Source organism: Kogia breviceps, chromosome 12 (assembly GCF_026419965.1).
Source record: "Kogia breviceps isolate mKogBre1 chromosome 12, mKogBre1 haplotype 1, whole genome shotgun sequence".
NCBI lineage: Eukaryota > Metazoa > Chordata > Mammalia > Artiodactyla > Physeteridae > Kogia > Kogia breviceps.
The window spans coordinates 30,947,258-30,968,938 of NC_081321.1; the positions used below are offsets into that span (position 1 = coordinate 30,947,258).

Here is a 21,681-nt window from a genome sequence, read left to right on the forward strand (position 1 = left end):
CAGGAAGAAACATTGACCTTCCTCCTAATTGCCTAAAAGAATTCAGATAGATGGCCTGTTCCCAGAACAGAGCTATCATCAGAGATATCTGCAAATATCACCTAGGTGTGGTGTGGGAAAATTGGCAGGGCCTACAGATCAGAGTCCACTCTGTATCCCATTGTCTGCATGGCCCGGCAAACATTTATGTACCAAACATTTGCTTTTCCATCTCCATATGAAGTGCCTTTCTCCCCTTTGAAGTCCCAAACCACTACTCCCAACATCCTCTTTTGTTTTTAGCTGAAGATGGTATTAAAGGTGAGGACTTCAGCCATTTTGGTGAGTTACTCAGTTTTCCTGGATCTCTCTCATGTATACATGTTATTAAACTTTTGTTTGGTTTTCTCCTGTTAACGTGTCTCATGTCAATTTAATTCTTAGACCAGTTGTAAGACCCTGGAAAGGCAGAAGAAAAATTCTTCTTCTCTGACACAATCTTGGTCAACCCTTGGGAGCAAAAAACAACTTTGCTCTCTTATTTTAATGTTAATCTAAGCAAAACCATTAGAAGCAACTATTAGAAATATATATATATATATATATATATATTTCCAACATGCACACACATAAATATATACATATAAATCCATACCTTACGTAGCCAAATAAAAAATCACTTTTTGATTGTCAACTATTTTAACTTTATTGTACAACATCTCTTTAGTGGACTTTGTACCCTTTGGCAGCCCAGCATCTGAGCACCTTGTCTATGCCTTAGGTATTTCTCACTTTTTGAATTTTGATGATAGGCATAGCCTACCTACCTCTATAGAATCTGGAAAAAAAAACAAACCCAGATACCTGTTTCAGCCTGTTTTGCTGCTAGTGAATGGGCATATGATCTAAGCTCAGACTTTGATGTACTTGTCCTATACCTTGAATCAGAGGTTAGTGACCCAAAGAAATAAGACCTACAGGGCACCTATTGTAGTTGCAGGCAGTTGTAGGATCTGAAACAACATTGAGTTTTCAGGGTTAGTAATGCCAGTGATGCCAGAAGAGGTTGTTGTTCATTGTCCAGGTGTAGAAATGGTGCAGTCATTGGTGTCCAGTGTTTGCCAGTGCCAGCAGTGGTGTCTTTATGAGATTAATCATGGCGTAATTTTGATTGTGACCCCACAGCTGCCTCGACTTCCGTGTTCTTGCCAGTTGCCAAATCTGCTTCCTCAGCCCTCTTGGCAGGTCTATTAGCTATCCAATTTCCCTTTTTTTTAAATATCAATACTCAAAGAGAATTTATTTTTTATTTTTATTTTTTTTAACATCTTTATTGGAGTATAATTGCTTTACAGTGGTGTGTTAGTTTCTACTTTATAACAAAGTGAATCAGTTATACATATACATATATCCCCATATCTCTTCCCTCTTGTGTCTCCCTCCCTCCCACCCTCCCTATCCCAACCCTCTAGGTGGTCACAAAGCACTGAGCTGATCTCCCTGTGCTATGCGGTTGCTTCCCACTAGCTAGCTATTTTACATTTGGTAGTGTATATATGTCCATGTCACTCTCTCACTTTGTCCCAGCTTACCCTTCCCCCTCCCTGTGTCCTCAAGTCCATTTTCTAGTAGGTCTGCATCTTTATTCCTGTCTTGCCCCTAGGTTCTTCATGACCTTTTTTTTTTTTTTTTTTTTTAGATTCCATATATAGTGTTAGCATACGGTATCTGTTTTTCTCTTTCTGACTTACTTCACTATGTATGACAGTTTCTAGGTCTATCCACCTCACTACAAATAACTCAATTTCGTTTCTTTTTATGGTTGAGTAATATTCCATTGTATATATGTGCCACATCTTCTTTATCCATTCATCTGTCAATGGACACTTAGGTTGCTTCCCTGTCCTGGTTATTGTAAATAGAGCTGCAATGAACATTGTGGTACATGACTGTTTTTGAATAATTGTTTTCTCAGGGTATATGCCCAGTAGCAGGATTGCTGGGTTGCATGGTAGTTCTATTTTTAGTTTTTTAGGGAACCTCCATACTGTACTCCATAGTGGCTGTATCAATTTACATTCCCACCAACAATGTAACAGGGTTCACTTTTCTCCACACCCTCTCCAGCATTTATTGTTTGTAGATTTTTTGATGATGGCCATTCTGACCAGTATGAGATAATATTTCATTGTAGTTTTATCCAATTTCCTTTTAATTTATTTTCTGTTTAAATTAACCAAAGATGCTTTCATTTCTTTTAACTAAGAATCCTAACTGATGCAATATTCTTCTTTAATATAGGTAATTGAAAGGGACTATATCCAGTAAAACATTTAGACGTAGAGTACTTACTGTTTACTAGCATTGGGTGCCTTAATAATAGTCTAAAAAGTTCTGTTTAAGAAATTACCTTTGACTTATACATCAGGATCCTTTTTTACTTTCACTGTGGTTTAGATTAGTAAGCCGATCTAGCAACTGGTCTTGAATTCCCAATTAATTTTTTCTTAGGCACATAGGAACAGGGATTATGTAGTACATAGAATTTGGTGATAATGTCCTGGATAATGGAAAATCAGCCTGGAATAAATTCAGTTGGTTTATGCATATATTAAGACTGTATTTAGACTTTGACTTATCCCTAATTCTATTGATCTTTATAATGTGGGAACTGCTTATACAATTGATATTTCTTTTTTCTCTTTATAATCTGGATTATTTAGTGTTATTGCAGCCTCTATCATACTTCTTATATTTCTGACTTTGAAAAGTCACTTTTCTCTCTGTGCCAAAGTTTTTTTTTTTTTTGCCGTACACGGGCCTCTCACTGCTGTGGCCTCTCCCTTTGCGGAGCACAGGCTCCGGACGCGCAGGCTCAGCGGCCATGGCTCACGGGCCCAGCCGCTCCACGGCATGTGGGATCCTCCCGGACCGGGGCACGAACCCGTGTCCCCTGCATCGGTAGGCGGACTCTCAACCACTGCGCCACCAGGGAAGCCCTGTGCCAAAGTTTTTTAAGTTTTGAAATGATGGAGAGAATAAACTAATCCCAAAGGTCCTCTTTAACCTTAGCATTTAATGAGTTAATGAAATGTAATTTGTTTCCTTTTTCTTTTCTAAAGTTTGAATACCAACAGTACACTTATGCTGCATGGAGCAGAATAGATTGGATTTATTGTTCAGTGACCTCAAAATGGTCAATTTAAGACATACTATTGGGAAATATGTTAAAGAACAAGTTCAGTAAGTGGCAGAGGACATCCCTGGTGGTGCAGTGGTTAAGAATCCACCTGCCAATGCTGGGGACGTGAATATGATCCCTGGTGCAGGAAGATCCCACATGCAACAGAGCAACTTAACCCATACACCACAACTACTGAGCCTGCGCTCTAGAGCCCGTGAGCAACAACTACTGAGCCTGTGTGCCACAACTACTGAAGTCCACCTGCCCTAGAGCCCATGCTCCGCAGCAAGGAAAGCCACCGCAATGAGAAGCCTGTGCACCACAACGTGGAGTAGCCCCCACTCACTGCAAATAGAGAAAAGCCCATGCACAGCAACGAAGACCCAACACAGCCAAAAATAAATAAGTTTATTAAAATAAATAAAGTGGCAGAGTCTGGGGATATTCAGTAACTGTCATTCATGTAGTTTATGAAAATCATTTGGAAAAATCAACAGCTTTGTATATTCACAGTTGGCATACTTGGTAGGCAGTAAAAGGCACTGGTTAAAAATTTTAAAGCTAGATTTCTTGGATTTGAATCCTGGTTCTACCACTTATTCGCAGTATGACCTTGGGCAAGTTACTTAACTTCTCTGTGTCTTAGTTTCTTCATCAGTAAAATGGGGATCAAAATCAAACTTACCTTATAGAGTTGCTATGAAGATTAAATGAGTTTATACATGTAAAGATTCTGGAGTATCTAGAATGGCACAAGATTTATGGTACTAATTATTAGCAATTTTATATTCATGTTATTATTACATAATCTCATATAGCTAAAATACATTTTGTTATTTTACTTATAATTCTTGCACAAATCTTGAATTTGAGAGCATAGTTTCATGTATATCCAAAAGATATATTGTGTAGATCTGACCATATTATCAATGTTTAATAGCATTCTGCTATTATTAAGAGAGCAAATATTTTATAACTGTTAAATACTGCATTACCATTGGGATTCAGTGCAGTTTTTGGCACAAAGATTATGTGGTTTGAAGCACATCCATAATGAATAGCTGTTTTTAAAGAAGTTGTGAGGTTTCAGGTACACATAGCTGATATATTGATGTAACTGAAGTTGCTCTGATAATAAACTTAACATTTCCTTAGATCCTATATAGATTTTGATCTTCTCTCTATTCCATGTTGATTTCAGTAGAATATTGAAATACAAGGAAAGGCAAAGAAAATAGCAGTGTTGACCAAGAATATTGCTATCAGATGAGACTGTTTCAGTGATACATTCTTTCCAGTGCATTTATTTCTCTACTTATCTTGTTTTTTATAACAGGCTTATTTTATGCTTAATTATTCATCATAGGTCTAGAGTCTTTTTTATTAGTTCTTGGATTTTTTATCTGAGAAAATTTTGTGAAGCAGTATATATACTTTACAAATAATTTAAGAACATTTTCACAGTTGTCACTACACTTTTAGATTTTAATTCCAAGTCTTCAATTCAGCTAAAATGGCAGTTGTTTTAGAGACTATTTCTTTAATCATTATATGCTTTATCATGCTTCCCTTTTCAGGACCAGAGTTCTGATCAAGCAGGAAAGGAGAAAGCAAAAGGTAAAGAAAATATATTTTTATTGTGTCTCATAGCCTTATGAGAACAGTGATCTTTTGGAGCAGTTTTCCAAGGTTGATCAATTCACCTGAGTGAAACTGGAAGACCATCATCTTTCTTTAGTCTTCTTCCTTCTTGTAGATAGCTTAATTAGCTACCCATTTTGCTCAGGCAGAGAGTTAAGGATCATGTTGATTCTTGTTGTCATCTAGTTCCAATATATCCCAAGTCTGATCACTTCTCACTAACTGTACTGTTAGCCCCCGATCCACATCATTATCGTTTATTGCCCAGAGTACTATAATGACCTTATAACCTATTTCCTACATTTTTTAGTGTTTTTTAAAATTATTACATTGATTGTATTACATAGTAAAGTTGAGCATGTATATGCCTTGCAACTGAGCAGTATATATCTCAGAGAAACTTCCACAAGTGTACTTTATGCACATGCTTGTTTGAATTGTTGTTAAGTAGCAAACAAAAAAAAAAGAAAGAGAAAGAGAGGAAGAAGAAGGATGGTACAGGGGAGAGAAAAGGGAGCACCCAAACATTCAGGAGCAGTAGAATGGTTAAGCAAATTGTGGCCTATCCAAGTAATGGTATAGCCATGAAATGTATCATCTGAATGTAATTAATGTAGATGGATCTCAAAAACAGAACGTTGAGCAAGTGAAGCAACTCACAGAAGAATACAAACAGCGAGATTCCATTTACAAAAAGTTCCAAAACAGTAAAAGTATGTTCAAAGGTAGTAAAATTTAAAGAAAAGCAAGGGAATGATTATGATATAAGCAGGATATTTGTTAACTCAGTGAAATGATACCTTATTGTAAGTTTAACTTGTATTTTCTTGATTACTAATGAAGCTATCTTTTCATTCAGGTTTTCTCTTTTGAGTTTTTTTTTAACATCTTTATTGGAGTATTATTGCTTTACAATGGTGTATTAGTTTCTGTTTTATAACAAAGTGAATCAGCTATACATATACGTATATCCCCATATCTCTTCCCTCTCGTGTCTCCAGGTTTTCTGTTTCATGAGGTGCTTTTCCAAGTATTTAAAATTTTTTTTCTCTAGGTTCTTTGTCTTTTTTTTATTGTGTATTTATACATTTAGGAATTGTTTGTCAGTTATATGTGTACTCTGTAGCTTTTATTTTTACTTTCTTAATGATATCTTTGAAGGAAAGTTCTTACTTTTAATGTCATTGAATTTATCAAAATTTTTTTCTGCTTTTTCTTTTACTCTTTTGTATTCTATTCTTCACACAGCAGTTAGTATGATTTTTTTTAAAAACACAAGCCAGAATTTATCATTTCCCTGCTTAATCCCTGCTTAAAAGCCTCAATTACTTTTCATTGCTTTTAGAATAAATCTTTTTTAAACATATCTAAAAGGACCTGAAGGTTCTGCATCCTGCCTGCTTCTCTGACCTTATTTTTTACTACTCTCCCTATTGTTCATTGTATTTCAACCACACTGAGCTTCCTTCTGCCACTCTTCTTCCCTTTCTCTGGAATATTCTCCCTTGAGATAGTTTTATGTCTGGCTTATCAATCTTGGGTCTCAGCTAAAGTATCTCTTAAACTGGTTTTCTCTGATCACTACATCGAAATAGCTCCCCACCCTCCAGTTACTCTCTCTTCAGTACTCTCTCTTATTCATCACTTTTTTCACAGTCTGGTATTTTCTTATAAATTTGTTGATTCTGTTCTCTTCCCCCACCCCCTATTAACATATATTCATAAAAAAGGGATCTTATCACTTTTATTCATCTGTATCTCCTGTGCCTAGAATTGTGTGTAACATAGGCACTCAATAACTAAATAATCTATGAATGTAATCTGTCCCCAGACTATTTTTCAAAAAATAATCTAACTCTGTTTGGATCATTCTTTTGAATATTTATAAAAAAGAAAAAGACTCATGGCCCTTTCCCAAAGTGTTGATCTCTAGTCATGTCACTTACTTATTCTTTGAAAATTTCATACCTTCCTTTGTCTCCTCAAGCCTCTCTTCCCAACCTTGTCATTTATCCGATCATACTCATTAGATGACCGTGTCTCGTATTTCAAAGGATAGAAGCTATCAGATGAGAATTATCTGAAATTTCTATCACCAGTTCTATAAACCATCTTTTTTTTTTTTTTTTTTTTTTTCTGTGGTACATGGGCCTCTCACTGTTGTGGCCTCTCCCGTTGCGGAGCACAGGCTCTGGATGCGCAGACTCAGTGGCCATGGCTCACGGGCCTAGCTGCTCTGCGGCATGTGGTATCTTCCCAGACCAGGGCACAAACCCGTGTCCCCTGCATCGGCAGGCGGACTCTCAACCACTGTGTCACCAGGGAAGCTCTATAAACCATCTTATATCTTCACCCATATTCTCTTTCCTTCCTGTAACTAAGGAAGTAGTTTCCTTTTGTCAAGGTCTCTCTGTGATCTGGATTCCATTTACTTCTGCTTTCTCAGGGACCTCACTGCATCAGTTACTTCACCCCTTTCTTGTATCTTCAACCATTCTGGGTCAACTGGAGGTTTTGCATCGATATCGTACATACTCAATTCTCTCCTATTGAAACCAGTAAAAGCTCTCTCTGGATCCTTTCCCTTTTCTGCTATGCCCCTTCTCTCTTATCTCCCGTTCGCTTCTCAGTACACTCCACTATACAGCTCTTGCTAATGCTGAAATTGAACTTCATGTTGTTCAATTCCAAGGATATTTTTCAGTCCAACTTACTTTAATATGTTATTATCTCCTGCAGTTTGCCATTACCTCCATCTTTTCTTTTTGTAGGTGTGTGAGATATAAACAAACCATTCAACACTTCATAAAGTGGACAGTCTCCATTTGGAGAACTGCACACTCCCTTTATTTTGAAACAAGCTCTTACGTTGCTTTGTTTAACACACTCTCCAGATTCTATTCCTGTCTCTCTAGCTGCTTCTTTTAAATGGCTATTATCAAGTTAAAAATTGATTATTTCCTGAGGTTTTCTAATTATCTTCTAATTATTTTCTATTTGGATCTACCAAATGAAACTTGATAGAAAAATTGAGCCTAACCTTGTCAGGTAAATCAGTTAGTCATATCATATATCTTTGTTCTTTCTGGGAACACAAAGATTAGAGGCTATCATGATATCTAGAGTATGAGGATCCATTCTCTTCAGCACAGTGTCCCCTGAAATAAAGACTTACTTGCTTTGTAGATAGTCATTGTACTGTTCTTCCTTATTCCTAGAACCTTATATTTCTATCCTCTGGCTTACTCTTGACTCATCCATCTACATTAGAAATAATTTCATAAGAAACCTTCCCTGTCCTCCTCTGCCTGACCTCCCACCACCTACCTATAGGTTGACTACCCTTTTGGGGTAGATCCTATAACATCTCCTATCACATTATGTTGTAATTATTTGTGTCACTGTCTCTCTCACCATAGTCTTATTCATCACAAAGTATACTGCCTTAAGAAATAACATCTTAATTCTAAGATATCATCAATTATAAGATCCATAGTCAGTTTTTTCAAGGGGAAAAAGTATTTACATCCTGAAGGTACTGTCATTTCATTGCTGAACCATAGTGTGATCTTTTCTAAGACATTTAAGTCCAATTTGGGATTGCAAATCACTGAAACAAATTATAAACAGATATGTTTATCTATGGTTAATTTTGCATAACAACATGACATTTACTTTGTTGCTTGAGAACTGGTACGTTTCTTACAAGTTTTTACAATCTTAAGTCTAAGTCTACTGTATAAAAGTCTATTAGAATTAATGATATTCTGAAAGGTTAATGTGAAAGAGCTTTAATTTCTTGGAAAAGTGATACTTCCTCTTTAGTTTTTTTGCCATCTTGGACCTTCCTCATTTTTGATATCTCACATTTATAATCACATTTATGGCAGTGTATTATGAATTATTAATGGAAGAGAAGATGTTTTCACAATTTGTTATAGTGTTAGTATATAGTAGTTGCTCAATAAATAAATTTTAAACAAATAAATGCCTTTGAACTTGGTAAATTAAGGATATAATCTGAAAGAAAAGAATGAAGATAAGGAAGAATAATTAAGTTCAAACAACCAAGAAGAGAATAAATGCTGGATGATTAAAGATAATTATGTACAAGTCTGGTTTAAAAATAAATTGTAGTCATGGAGGTATAACAAAGGGAATTAAATTGGCTTTGGCTGCAGATTATTTCTCACATAGCTGCTTTTTTTTCCCCCCTCTTCTCATCTCAGTTGACTTTTTTTTTTTTTTTGCGGTATGCGGGCCTCTCACTGTTGTGGCCTCTCCCATCGCGGAGCACAGGCTCCGGACGCGCAGGCTCAGCGGCCATGGCTCACGGGCCCAGCCGCTCCGCGGCACGTGGGATCTTCCCGGACCAGGGCACGAACCCGTGTCCCCTGCATCGGCAGGCGGACTCTCAACCACTGCGCCACCAGGGAAGCCCTCAGTTGACTTTTAATGGCACCCAGCTGAGAATATCTTTAAGGATTTTTATATCTATAGAATAGCACACTTTGTAGAAAAACAAATTAGTAGCCTGTCAGATTTTTTTATCAGATTTTTAAAAAGTTTCTACTTTCAGATAATTTTTGATACCTCTGAATGGCTTTATAAAGTTCTGTTTTGAAAGTATTACATTTAACAAAAGAAAGATTATAAGAGGCTGTGAAATTTAGACTCTTTAGGCAAACTGCAAGTTATCATGATTGATTTTAATTTGTAAACATATAAAGTGTGTGTCACAAGAATATAAAAATATCAATTATTTGATTGTATTATTGCTTTTTATTATTTATGATTCTGCCTGAAACCATATAGTTGCTGCAATAACTTTTTATTTATAATTACTTTAGGAATATTTTGAAAAGAAAAGGTTAAAATCAAAAATGGAATTACTGGGAGTTTCATCCCCTGTCAAAAATTCTGCTGTCAGTTTAGACCTCCTTAACCTGTATATGGTAAATCAGATATCTTGCCAAAAGAAAACACCTGGTAAGTAAGTTTTTCTAATACCATTTTGTTTTGATTCTGATGTGATTATAAGATTTAGTTCTCTAATAAGTGTAATTTTAGAACTCAGAGGATGTGGAAAGTAAACTAATTTTAAAACTTGGTTACCTGGTTAAATAAGATTTGTTAATTTTTGCTTAAAATCTGTTGTATAATCCATTTACTTTTGTTTTTAGGTTAAGTGTTATATAAAATTAATTTTATAAGGTATGGTTAGACTTATTACAGTGCAGCTGTTTCAGTTATTACATTATTCTGTCTAGGTAGATAGTTATCAAAGTCTAGCTAAAGAGCAGGAAATAAATGTATTTACTATCTTATACTATTTAGAGAATTTGTTTGAAAGGAAGAGCAGAAAGGATTTTTGTCTCAATGATCAGTTTCCTATCTCGCAATCTGAATAATTTCTTAGGCATTCCTGGGGTATTAACTATGGTAGTCTAATACTTCAAAATAAAGTTCATTTTGGCATGCACTTTGATTCTTTAAGTAAATAAAAAGTTTAATCAGAGTATTTTTTTCTCTCTGAAGGAAACTTGTGTCTGATACTTAATTTTTAAAATAAATGCTAAAATGAGAGCTTAAAGAAGTAAGAGAGTTCATAAATGATGGATAGAAATTGATCATACTGTTCTTTGTATCCCCTCTTTTCCTTTCTCTGCCATTTTTGTTTCTCGCTTCACAGATGGTAGTTTATACAAGTAAAAAACTTTTACTGTAGTAAAAGTAAATACGTCATTCATGGACTTTGAGAATAAAAGCTTTTGTTGTAAATCTGTTTGTTGAATTTACCTTTTATTTTCTTCACTTATATAATACAGTGTTATCAACTATAGTCACCACATTTTACACTAGATCTTCAGACCTTAATCATCATACAGCTCAAAGTTTGTGCCCTTTTACCAACCTCTCCCTATTTCCCCTACTCTCCAATCCCCAGCCCCTGGAAACCACTTTTCTACTCTGTGTTTCTATGAGTTTGACTTTTTTTTTTTTTAAGATTCTACATGTAAGTGATACCATGCCATATTTGTCTTTGTCTGGCTTAGTTCACTTAGCATAATGTCTTCAAGGTCCATCCATGTTGTCACAAATGGCAGGATTTTTTTCTTTCTCAGGGCTGAATAATATTTTATTTTATGTATATACCACATCTTCTTTATCCATTCATCCACTGACAGACATTTAGGTTGTTTCTGTATCTTGGCTATTATGAATAATGTTTCAGTGAACATGGGAGTGCAGATATGTCTTCAAGATCCTTTTTTCATTTCATTTGGCTATATATCCCAGAAGAGGGATTGCTGAATCATGTGGTAGTTCTACTTTTAATTTTTTTTTTTTTTTTTTTTTTTTTTTTTTTGCGATACGCGGGCCTCTCACTGTTGTGGCCTCTCCCGTGGCGGAGCACAGGCTCCGGACGCGCAGGCTCAGCGGCCATGGCTCACGGGCCCAGCTGCTCCGCGGCATGTGGGATCTTCCCGGACCGGGGCACGAACCCGTGTCTCCTGCATCGGCAGGCGGACTCTCAACCCCTGCGCCACCAGGGAAGCCCTACTTTTAATTTTTTGAGGAACCTCCATTCTGCTCTCCATAGTGGCCGCACCAATTTATATTCCCACCAACAGTGCACAAGGGTTCCCTTTTCGCCACATTCCTGTCAACTCTTGTTATCTCTTCTCTTTTTGATAATAGTCCTTCTGACAGGTATGAGATGTCTTATTGTGGTTTTGATTTGCATTTCCCTGATGATTAGTGATGTTGAGCACCTGTTGGCCATTTGTATGTCTTTGGACAAATGTCTACTCAGGTCCTCTGCCCATTTTTAAATTAGATTGTTTATTTTTTTGCTAATGAGTTATGTGAGTTCTTTATATGTGGTGGATATTAACCCCTTATTAGATACATGATTTGCAAATATTTTCTCCCATTCCATAGGTTGCCTTTTCATTTTGTTGATGGTTTCTTTTGCTGTGCGGTAGCTTTTTAGTTTAATGTAGTCTCACTTGTTTATATTTACTTTAGTTGCCTTTGTTTTGGTGTCAAATCCAAAAAATCATTGCCAAGATAGATGTCAAGGAGCTTACCCTTTATGTTTTCTTCTAGGAGTTTTATGGTTTCGAGTCTTATAATTTTTACTTTTTTGGTTTTTTTTGGCCACGCTGTGTGGCATGTGGGATCTTAGTTCCCAGACCAGGGATCAAACCCTTGCCCCCTGCACTGGGAATGTGGAGTCTGAACCACTGGAACGCCAGGGATGTCCCTCAGGTCTTATAATTAAGGCTTTAATCCATTTTGAGTTGATTTTTGTGTATGGTGTAAGATAAGGTTCCAGTTTTGTTCTCTTGCATGTGCTGTCCGATGATGAATTTATCATTATGTATCTTCTTTCTCCCCTACTTTCTTTTCACTTATGCATTCAACATATGTTTACTGAATACCTACTATAAGTATTGTGTTGGATGCTGGGAATAGAATAGAAAGTGACAAGGTCAGGACACAATACCCCAAAATATGGCACCTTGACATTTTGGATATTTTAAGCTGAAGGAATTTGAGAAGCAGCATGTGCAGGAAGGATTCTTATGTGAGAGGTACCCTATACCTGGAGGAAAGGAACATCTTTATCTCCAAGACAGAGGGGCACTGAGAGAAATCTAAATGAACAGGACTGCTGTTTCCCCTAGTTTACTACACTTTGCTCATACCCTTTTTTTGTCCTATCACATTCTTCATGACTTTCCATTGTTCATCAAACCTAGAGTTAAAATGCTCAGGTTTAAACACTTCTTTGGGTCTTCATTTTCTTTTGAAGTTTTCTATGTAAAACCTATGTTAAATAAATTTGTAGGCTTTCCTCTTGTTAATCCCTGTTTTGTAACAGGGGCCCCAGCTGGGAGTTTAGAAAGGTAGAGGATAGAGATATTTTTACTCTCCTACAAAAGCAAAACTTTATTAGTGAGGACTCATGGCTGCAAACAACAGACATTTAAAAATATATACTTATTTAAAAATATATACTTATTTATAGAGATATTTTTACTCTCCTACAAAAGCAAGACTTTATTAGTGAGGACTCATGGCTGCAAACAACAGACATTTAAAAATATATACTTATTTAATGTTATGAACTGAATGTGTTTGTGTCCCCCCCTCCAAACTCATATGTTGAAATCTTAATCCCTAATGTGATGGTTCAGGAGGGACATTTAGGAGGTGATAATGTCATGAGGTGGAGCCCTCATGGATAGCATTGTACCATTATTAAAGAGACCCCAGGGCTTCCTTGATGGTGCAGTGGTTAAGAGTCCGATTGCCGATGCAAGGGACACGGGTTCGTGCCCCGGTCCGGGATGATCCCACATGCCGCGGAGCGGCTGGGCCCGTGAGCCATGGCCGCTGAGCCTGCACATCCGGAGCCTGTGCTCCGCAACGGGAGAGCCCACAACAGTGAGAGGCACGCGTACCGGAAAAAAAAAAAAAAAAAAAAAAGAGAGACCCCAGAGAACTCTCTCTCCCTTTCTACCATCTGAAGGCACAGTGAGAAGATGGCTGTCTGTGAAACAGGAAGAAGGCCCTCACCAGATACCACATCTGCCAGCACCTTGATCTTGGACTTAGCAGCCTCCAGACTGAGAAATAAATTTCTGTTGTTTATAATCCACCTAGACTATGGTATTCTGTTACAGCAGCCTTGAATGGACCAAGGCACTTAATTAAAAGGAAAGGCTGTGGTGCAGCCGGGCCTCAGAGACTGCTTGAATCAGGGACTTGAATACAGCCAAGATTCTTTCTCACTTCAGATATTAGCTTCATTCTCTCAGACTGTCTTCATCATTGAGGCTTAAAACATTACCTTAAAAAACTAATATTGCTCATCTCTCCTAGTTTTGCTACCAGGGAAATACTGAGATTTGTTTCTCTGGTTCTGAACTCTCAAAAATTCCACTGGAGGGATGTTGCCTTGCCCTACTGGTGCCAGGGTCCAGCACTGGAACAATTACTTATTTTTTTTAACTTTTTATTTTATACTGGAGTATAGCTGATTAACAATGTTGTGACGGTTTTAGGTGCACAGCAAAGCGACTCAAACCTACATTTACGTGTATCCATTCTCCCCCAGGCTCCCGTCCCATCCACGCTGCCATGGAACAATTACTTATAGCCAGAGGGAACAATTATTAATTCTTCTTGGGTCAGATGGATACCCATTATTTTTTCCAGAAAGGGAGGGTTTTATAACATAGAAAGTCTCCACTAGAACTACATAGTTGGTGCATGTGTTAAAGCATTTCACAGAAAAGAAGAGCTGTCAAAAGTACTGAACAGACAAAATAGAGACTTCTTCTATAAAGAGAGACAAGGATTCTGCTCTATAAAGTTTAAAAATGTAGTGAGGGAAATAGAGTTAATCAAATACTACAAACTATGGTAAGTGCTATAGTAGAGGACTTATATAGCTCTATGGGAATGTATCAGACAACATCTGATGTAGTGTGGGGGTCAGGGAAGTCTTGGAGGAAGAGAAAAGTAGAAGTGAATAAGTAGAGCCCTTTTCAGGAGGAATATATAAGATGATGAAGAAAAAGAGATGATTTGACTTACTGTGATAGTATTGTAATGACTTGTAGCATATATATCAATAGAATATAGGTGGTTTCAGTAAATTTCTAAAATGTACATTTATTTAATGAACATAGTATATCAAACAATGCTTTTAAAATATTTTATTATTCTTATAATTTTTTATAAATTGTAATTGTATTTTTTTCATTATAGAAACTGTGAGAAAACCAATCCACGTGAATATGAATAGAGACATAAAAATGCCCCTAAGAAAGCATGATATAGAACTTCCAATGTCGCCTCACTGTGTACCATCTAACCTCTGCATTGATGATGTAGAAAACAAGTAGGTTTTAGCTAAGTTGTATATTATTAGGTATTTAAATGGGTCATTATTAACACTCTTTTATTCATTGGAAAATATACAAAGGATTTATCTTTCTAAGCTTCAGTTTTTATTTGTTCAGCTGTTATAATATTATTAAACTATTAAGACCTTTATCAAATGACCAAATGTCCACGCTAAGTTTTTTGTACACAGTTTCACTTTCTTTATCATAAAAATGTCTCTCTTTTAATTATATAATTTTTAGAAAACTCAGTAATATTATAACCCTGGAATGAAGAGAGTTACATATGTCTTCAAGTATTTGCATAGAACAGTATGAATTTTAAATAGATATAAAAAGATGGTCAATTTTATTGCCACCTATATTTTTAACCTTAAAATTTTATTTTTGTTAGTATATGCTATCAAAGACTAAGCAGCAAGGAAGAATTTGGTCCAGTTCAGGTGAGTTTTTTATTTTTATTAATTATTTCGACAATTGTGACATGCCACCAAATGATATAAATTTTTCAAATACTGGAGAAAATTATAGTCCTTAAAATTATTCTTTTAGAAGTTTTTAATGTAAGGAACCTATGCCTTAAGAATATTTTAACTGATTGCTTATGAGAAACAATTTGGAGTTCTGGTAAGGTAGACTAGGCCTACGTGTGCATAACATTTGATTCTGCTTGTTACTGACAAACTGCAAAGGATAATTCATTTGGAGATTCCTACTTTGGGTTCATGTGGTCATCGAGCAATTCATCTCTTCAAACATAGTGATCAGATTATTTTATTTTACATCAAATTGTGATTTTCAATATTCACATTGTTCCTAAGATTATTATTTTTTTTTTTTTTTTTTTTTTTTTTTTTTGCTGTATGTGGGCCTCTCATTGTTGTGGCCTCTCCCGTTGCGGAGCACAGGCTCCGGACGCGCAGGCTCAGCGGCCATGGCTCACGGGCCCAGCCGCTCGGCGGCATGTGGGATCTTCCCGGACCGGGGCACGAACCCATGTCCCCTGCATCGGCAGGCGGACTCTTAACCACTGCGCCACCAGGGAAGCCCCTAAGATTATTTTTTAAAGTATTGCAAATGATTATTTTTTAGCAAATACATTATTTTTAATTTAAACATTTTAATTTTTTTAAACTGAAGTATAGTTGATTTGCATGTCATGTTAGTTTCAGGTGTACCACACAGTGATTCAGTTATATATATATATATGTATTTATGTGTGTATATGTATATTCTCTTTCAGATTCTTTTCCCTTATAGGTTATTACAAAATATTGAGTGTATTTTTCTGTGCTATACAGTAGGACTTGTTGATTATCCATTCTGTATATACTAGTGTGTATACATTAATTCCAACTTCTTAATTTATCCCCCCCCTTTCCACTTTGGTAACTGTAAGTTTGTTTTCTATGTCTGTGGGTCTATTTCTGTTTTGTAGATAAGTTCATTTGTATCTTTTTAAAAAATTCCACATATAAGCTATATCATATGATATTTGTCTCTGTCTGACTTCACTTAGCCTGGTAATCTCTAGGTCTATCCATGTTGCTGCAAAAGACATTATTTCATTCTTTTTTATGGCTGAGTAATATTCCATTGTAACTATAAACCACATCTTCTTTATCCATTCATCTACTGGTAGACGTTTAGGTTGCTTCTGTATCTCAGCTATTGTAAATAGTGCTGCAAAGAACATTTGGGTGCATGTATCTTTTCGAATTATGGTTTTCCCCAGATATATGCCCAGGAGTAGGATTGCAGGATCATATGGTAGCTCTATTTTTAGTTTAGTTTTTTTTTTTTTTTTTTTTTTGTGCTACGCAGTCTCTCCCTGTTGTGGCCTCTCCGGTTGTGGAGCACAGGCTCCGGATGCACAGGCTCAGTGGCCATGGCTCACGGGCCCAGCTGCTCCGCAGCATGTGGGATCTTCCCGGACCGGGGCACGAACCCATGTCCCCTGCATTGGCAGGTGGACTCTCGACCACTGCACCACCAGGGAAGCTCTCTATTTTTAGTTTTTAAGGAACCTTCATACTGTTCTCCAAAGTGGCTGTACCAATTTATATTCCCACCAACAGTGTGTAGGAGGGTTCCCTTTTCTCCACACCCTCTCCAGCATTTATTGTTTGTAGACTTTTTAATGGCCATTCTGACCAGTGTTGGGGTGATGCCTCATTGTAGTTTTGATTTTCATTTCTCAAATAATTAACAATGTTGAGCATCTTTTCATGTGTCTTTTGTCTACCTGTATGTCTTCTTTGGAGAAATGTCTATTTAGATCTACTACCCAGTTTTTGATAGGTTATTTGTTTTTTTGCTATTGAGCTGTATGAGCTGTTTGTATATTTTGGAAATTAAGCCCTCATCAGTCACATCACTTGCAAATATTTTCTCCCATTCTGTAGGTTGTCTTTTGATTTTTTTATGGTTTCCTTTGCTGCAAAAACGTTTAAGTTTACTTAGATCCCATTTGTTTATTTTTGTTTTTATTTCCATTATTCCAAGAGATGGATCCAAAAAGATATCGCTGTGATTCATGTCAAAGAGTGTTCTGCCTGTGTTTTCCTCTAGGAGTTTTATAGTATCCAATCTTACATTTAGGTCTTTAATCCATTTTGAGTTTATTTTTTACATTGTATTAGAGAATGTTGTATAATTTCATTCTTTTACATGTAGCTGTCCAGGTTCCCCAGCACCACTTATTGAAGAGACTGTCTTTTCTCCATTGTATATTCTTGCCTCCTTTGTCATAGATTAATTAGCCATAGGCGCCTGAGCTTTCTATCCTGTTCCATTGATCTATATGTCTGTTTTTGTGCCAGTACCATATGTTTTGATTACTGTAGCTTTGTAGTCTGAAGTCAGAGAGCCTGATTACTCCAGCTCTGTTTTTCTTTCTCAAGATTGCTTTGGCTATTTGGGGTCTTTTGTGTTTCCATACAAATTTTTAAAAGTTTTGTTCTAATTCTGTGAAAAATTCCATTGGTAATTTGGTAGGGATGGCATTGAATCTGTAGATTGCCTTGGACAGTGCAGTCATTTTAACAACATTAATTCTTCCAATCCAGGAACAATGGTGTATCTTTCCTACTGTTTGTGTCACCTTCAGTTTCTTTCATCAGTGTCTTATAGTTTTCAGAGTACAGGTCTTTTGCCTCCTTAGGTAGGTTTATTCCTACATATTTTAATCTTTGTGATGCGATGGTAAATGGGATTTTTCCTTAATTTCTCTTTCTGATCTTTCATTGTTAGCATATAGAAATGGAACAGATTTCTATGTATTAATTTTGTATCCTGCAACTTTTACCGATTCACTGATGAGCTCTAATAGTTTTCTGGTAGCATCTTTAGGATTTTCTGTGTATAGTATCATGTCATGTGCAGTGACAGTTTTACTTCCTGTTTTCCAGTTTGGATTCCTTTTATTTCTTTTTCTTCTCTGATTGCCATGGCTAGGACTTCTAAAACTGTGTTGAATAAATATCATATGATATAGCTTGTTTGGAACTTTAAAAAAAGATAGAAACTGTGTCCACAAGAGTGGACATTCTTGTCTTGTTCCTGATCTTAGAGGAAATGCTTTCAGCTTTTCACTGTTGAGTATGATGTTATCTGTGGGTTTGTCATATGTGGCCATTATTATGTTGAGGTATGTTCCCTCTATGACCACTTTCTGCAGAGTTTTTATCATAAAGCGATGTTCAGTTTTATCAAAAGCTTTTTCTGTTTTTATTGAGATGATCATATGGTTTTTATTCTTCAGTTTGTTAATGTGGTGTATCAAGCTGATTAATTTGTGGATATTGAAAAATCCTTGCATCCCTGGTATAAATCCTGCTTGATCATGGTGTATGATCCTTTTAATGTATTGTTGGACTCGATTTGCCAATATTTTGTTGAGGATTTTTGTATCTAAGTTCATCAGTGATATTGGCTTGTAATTTTCTTTTTTGGAGGTATCTTTGTCTCATTTCTGTATCAGGGTAATGGTGGCCTCATAGAATGAGTTCTAAGTGTTCCTTTCTCTCCAGTTTTTTGGAATAGTTTCAGAAGGGTAGATGTTAACTCTTCTCTAAATATTTGGCAGAATTCTCGTTAAGTCATCTGATCCTGGACTTTTGTTTGTTGGGAGTTTTAAAATCACAGATTCAATTTCAGTACTTATGATTGGCCTGTCATATTTTCTATTTCTTCTTGGTTCAGTCTTGGGAGATTGTACCTGTCTAAGAATTTGTACATTCCTTCTAGGTTGTCCATTTTCTTGGCATATAGTTGTTTGTAGCAGTCTCTTATGGTCCTTTGTATTTCTGTGGTGTTGGTTGTAACTTCTTTTTCATTGCTAATTTTATTGCTTTGGGCGCTCTCCCCTTTTTCTTTATGAGTCTGGCTAAAGGTTTATCAATTTTGTTTATCTTTTCAAAGGACCAGATTTTAATTTCATTGATCTTTCCTATTGTTTTCTTGGTCTCTATCCCATTTATTTCTGCTCTGATATTTATGATTTTTTTTTCCTTCTACTAACTTTTGGTTTTGTTTGTTCTTCTCTCTGTAGTTGCTTCAGGTGTAAGGTTAGGTTGTTTGAGGTTTTTCTTGTTTCCTTAGGTAAGCTTGTATCACTATAAACTTCCCTCTTAGAACTACTTTTAGCAAATAAAATTTTAATCAATTAGAAAATGCAGATTGTGATTAAAGCTTGAAATATTAAGGTCTAAGGCTATATTATTAATTACCCTTTCTTTCCTTTGAATTGCTAAAGTTATACTAGAGAAAGGTAACAACAGTGATACTAAAATCTCTTGGAAATCTTTTCACTTGTAATGTGGGTTAATGAAACTCAGGTTTCCCGTCTTTTGGAGATGGCATGTAGGAGAATGGGGCTTGAGGATGGAGGGGACCAAGTGTGATAAAGGCAAATGAAAAGGAGCTCTTAAGTATAATCTTAGTTGATAACCTCTCTTGTCTTAATAAGTCTTGTCCATTACTGATGGGCTTGCCTTTCCTTGGGACTTTTTCTGCAACCCATGATCTTTTTGCACTTCTATTTTCACTTTCATCTTCTCTGGTTTTTACAGTTTGGCAAATCAAATGATTGTATCTTCTTTCATCACAAGTCATCACAAGTCATGGACTCATATAGAATGTCTGAACCTCAATTCAACAGAACAGAAAACTGCAGTTTCACTCCACCATCTTTTTCAACTGAATTATCTTCCAATAGAAATATTACAAAACTAAATTTCATTCCCAGAATAGCACCTAGTCTTCAGAAAGTTGCATATGAGGAGAAGCAGAATGAACAGGTATCTTTGTATCACAAGTTCTTAGCATTTTGATATTATTATATTTTATGATATATTACTTTCTTTTTTATAGATTTAAAAATATTAGTTGTGAATTGCTATAGATATAGCTAAAATAAGATATAAATTAAGTGTAATAGTTCCTCAAAGGTCAAAAAGTTAATTCTCTGCACTGTAGAAGATTATGAATCCAAAAACTGGAGTGTTCTTTAAAAGTCTTTGAAAAAAATTATTTTTTATAAAATTGATAGTGAAATTGAAAATCTTTCAGTGTGTTATACAGTAATCTGATTGTAATCACAGTAAATAGCTAGTTGGTGATGTCATCGTGGCCCAGTAGACATGTTATGGAAAGGTTCTTGTGAATAGCAGTACATAATCTCAGTGATAGCATAGTAGCCTGTTAAAGTATGAGTTATGATGGCTTGATTCTTTTTATTATTTGTCAGATGACAACTGGTTATATGCACTTCAATTATTATACAAATATATTTATATAGAGGTGTATAGTGCTAAAATATTGTTCAATCATTGTGTGCTCTAAAGTAAAAATATGAAAATGTCCAAAATTTAAAATTCTGAAATATATCTGCCATAGAACATACCAAGAAATGATTTTTAATTAAATTTATATAGTTTAAAAATAAAATTATTAAAGATTACTAATGTATGATAGGAAAATGGTTATATAAACACTGTCTTATTAACAGGAATATTTAGTTTTGAATTTCTCCCATTTTTAGCATGCAGTAGTTTTACGCCATATTTATTATTTTTAAATTAATTTATTATTATAAATTTATAAATTTTAGTTATATATCATGCTATAGTGTAGTTATATGTAATATATAACATGATTCAGTTTTATTAAAGTATGTTTTCTGTTTTTCAGAAAAGAGAAAAAGTATTATGTTTCAGTGATATGTGTTAGCCTTATTAATTTGAGGACCCAATAATTTTTGAAAGATGCAGTGAAAAACATCCAAGTACCCATTCAGTTTGTATTTTACAAGACTAAAACTTGCATCCTAGATCAGCTTATAACTCATCCTTATTCTGTTAAATAGTTTATAGGCTAGAGAATGAAATGCTCTGTAATCTCCTACTTACAGACTGCAGGTTAGTGATTATATCCAGAGGGGTAAATTATGTTATTCTTAATATGACAGAAGAGAAAAAGAGAGTTTAATGTCCCTGTCCAAGGCATATTGTCACATTGTGACCTTTTAATGAAGTATTTAATAGTTTATTTGGAGGGATTTCAAGAAAAGTGAGAGGAATTAAAATGAAATTATATGATATAAAAGAAAATGAGTTGAAAAAACATGTTAGAAGAAAAAGTGGTCTGGGGCTCACTTCTCCCTTCCCTAGAGAAGTAGTATGAACCCATATATAATATTCCCTTCTGTTTTGATTTGTTAGTTTGTTTCTCACTTCAAGGGATGCACCTTTGTCTCTGCACCTCTGTCACTGTCTCTCTGAGGCTGAGATGTGAGATGTATTATCAGACTTTATTTTCAGCTCTCCCTCACTTCAGACCTTTTTTTTTTTTTTTTTAAGACTTTCAGTATCTCTTTTTGTCTCCCCCTCTTTTTTTCCTATTCCTGTCACTGATTGTCTCTCTGGACTTGTCATTTCTATGTTTGATGACTTG

The 21,681-nt window shown here is 35.6% G+C and overlaps 1 protein-coding gene across 1 annotated transcript in view; it reads left to right on the forward strand.

Annotated features, from left to right (window-relative positions):
* The first annotated feature begins 4,744 nt into the window (after window positions 1–4,744).
* The window catches only part of REDIC1 (regulator of DNA class I crossover intermediates 1), a 57,686-nt gene continuing 40,749 nt past the window's right edge, over window positions 4,745–21,681 (forward strand). The window contains 5 exon segments of the mRNA XM_059082265.1: window positions 4,745–4,780; window positions 9,655–9,793; window positions 14,591–14,723; window positions 15,122–15,170; window positions 19,839–20,027. Of these exon segments, the coding sequence (XP_058938248.1) occupies window positions 9,688–9,793; window positions 14,591–14,723; window positions 15,122–15,170; window positions 19,839–20,027 (477 nt within the window). The 5' untranslated portion in view covers window positions 4,745–4,780; window positions 9,655–9,687.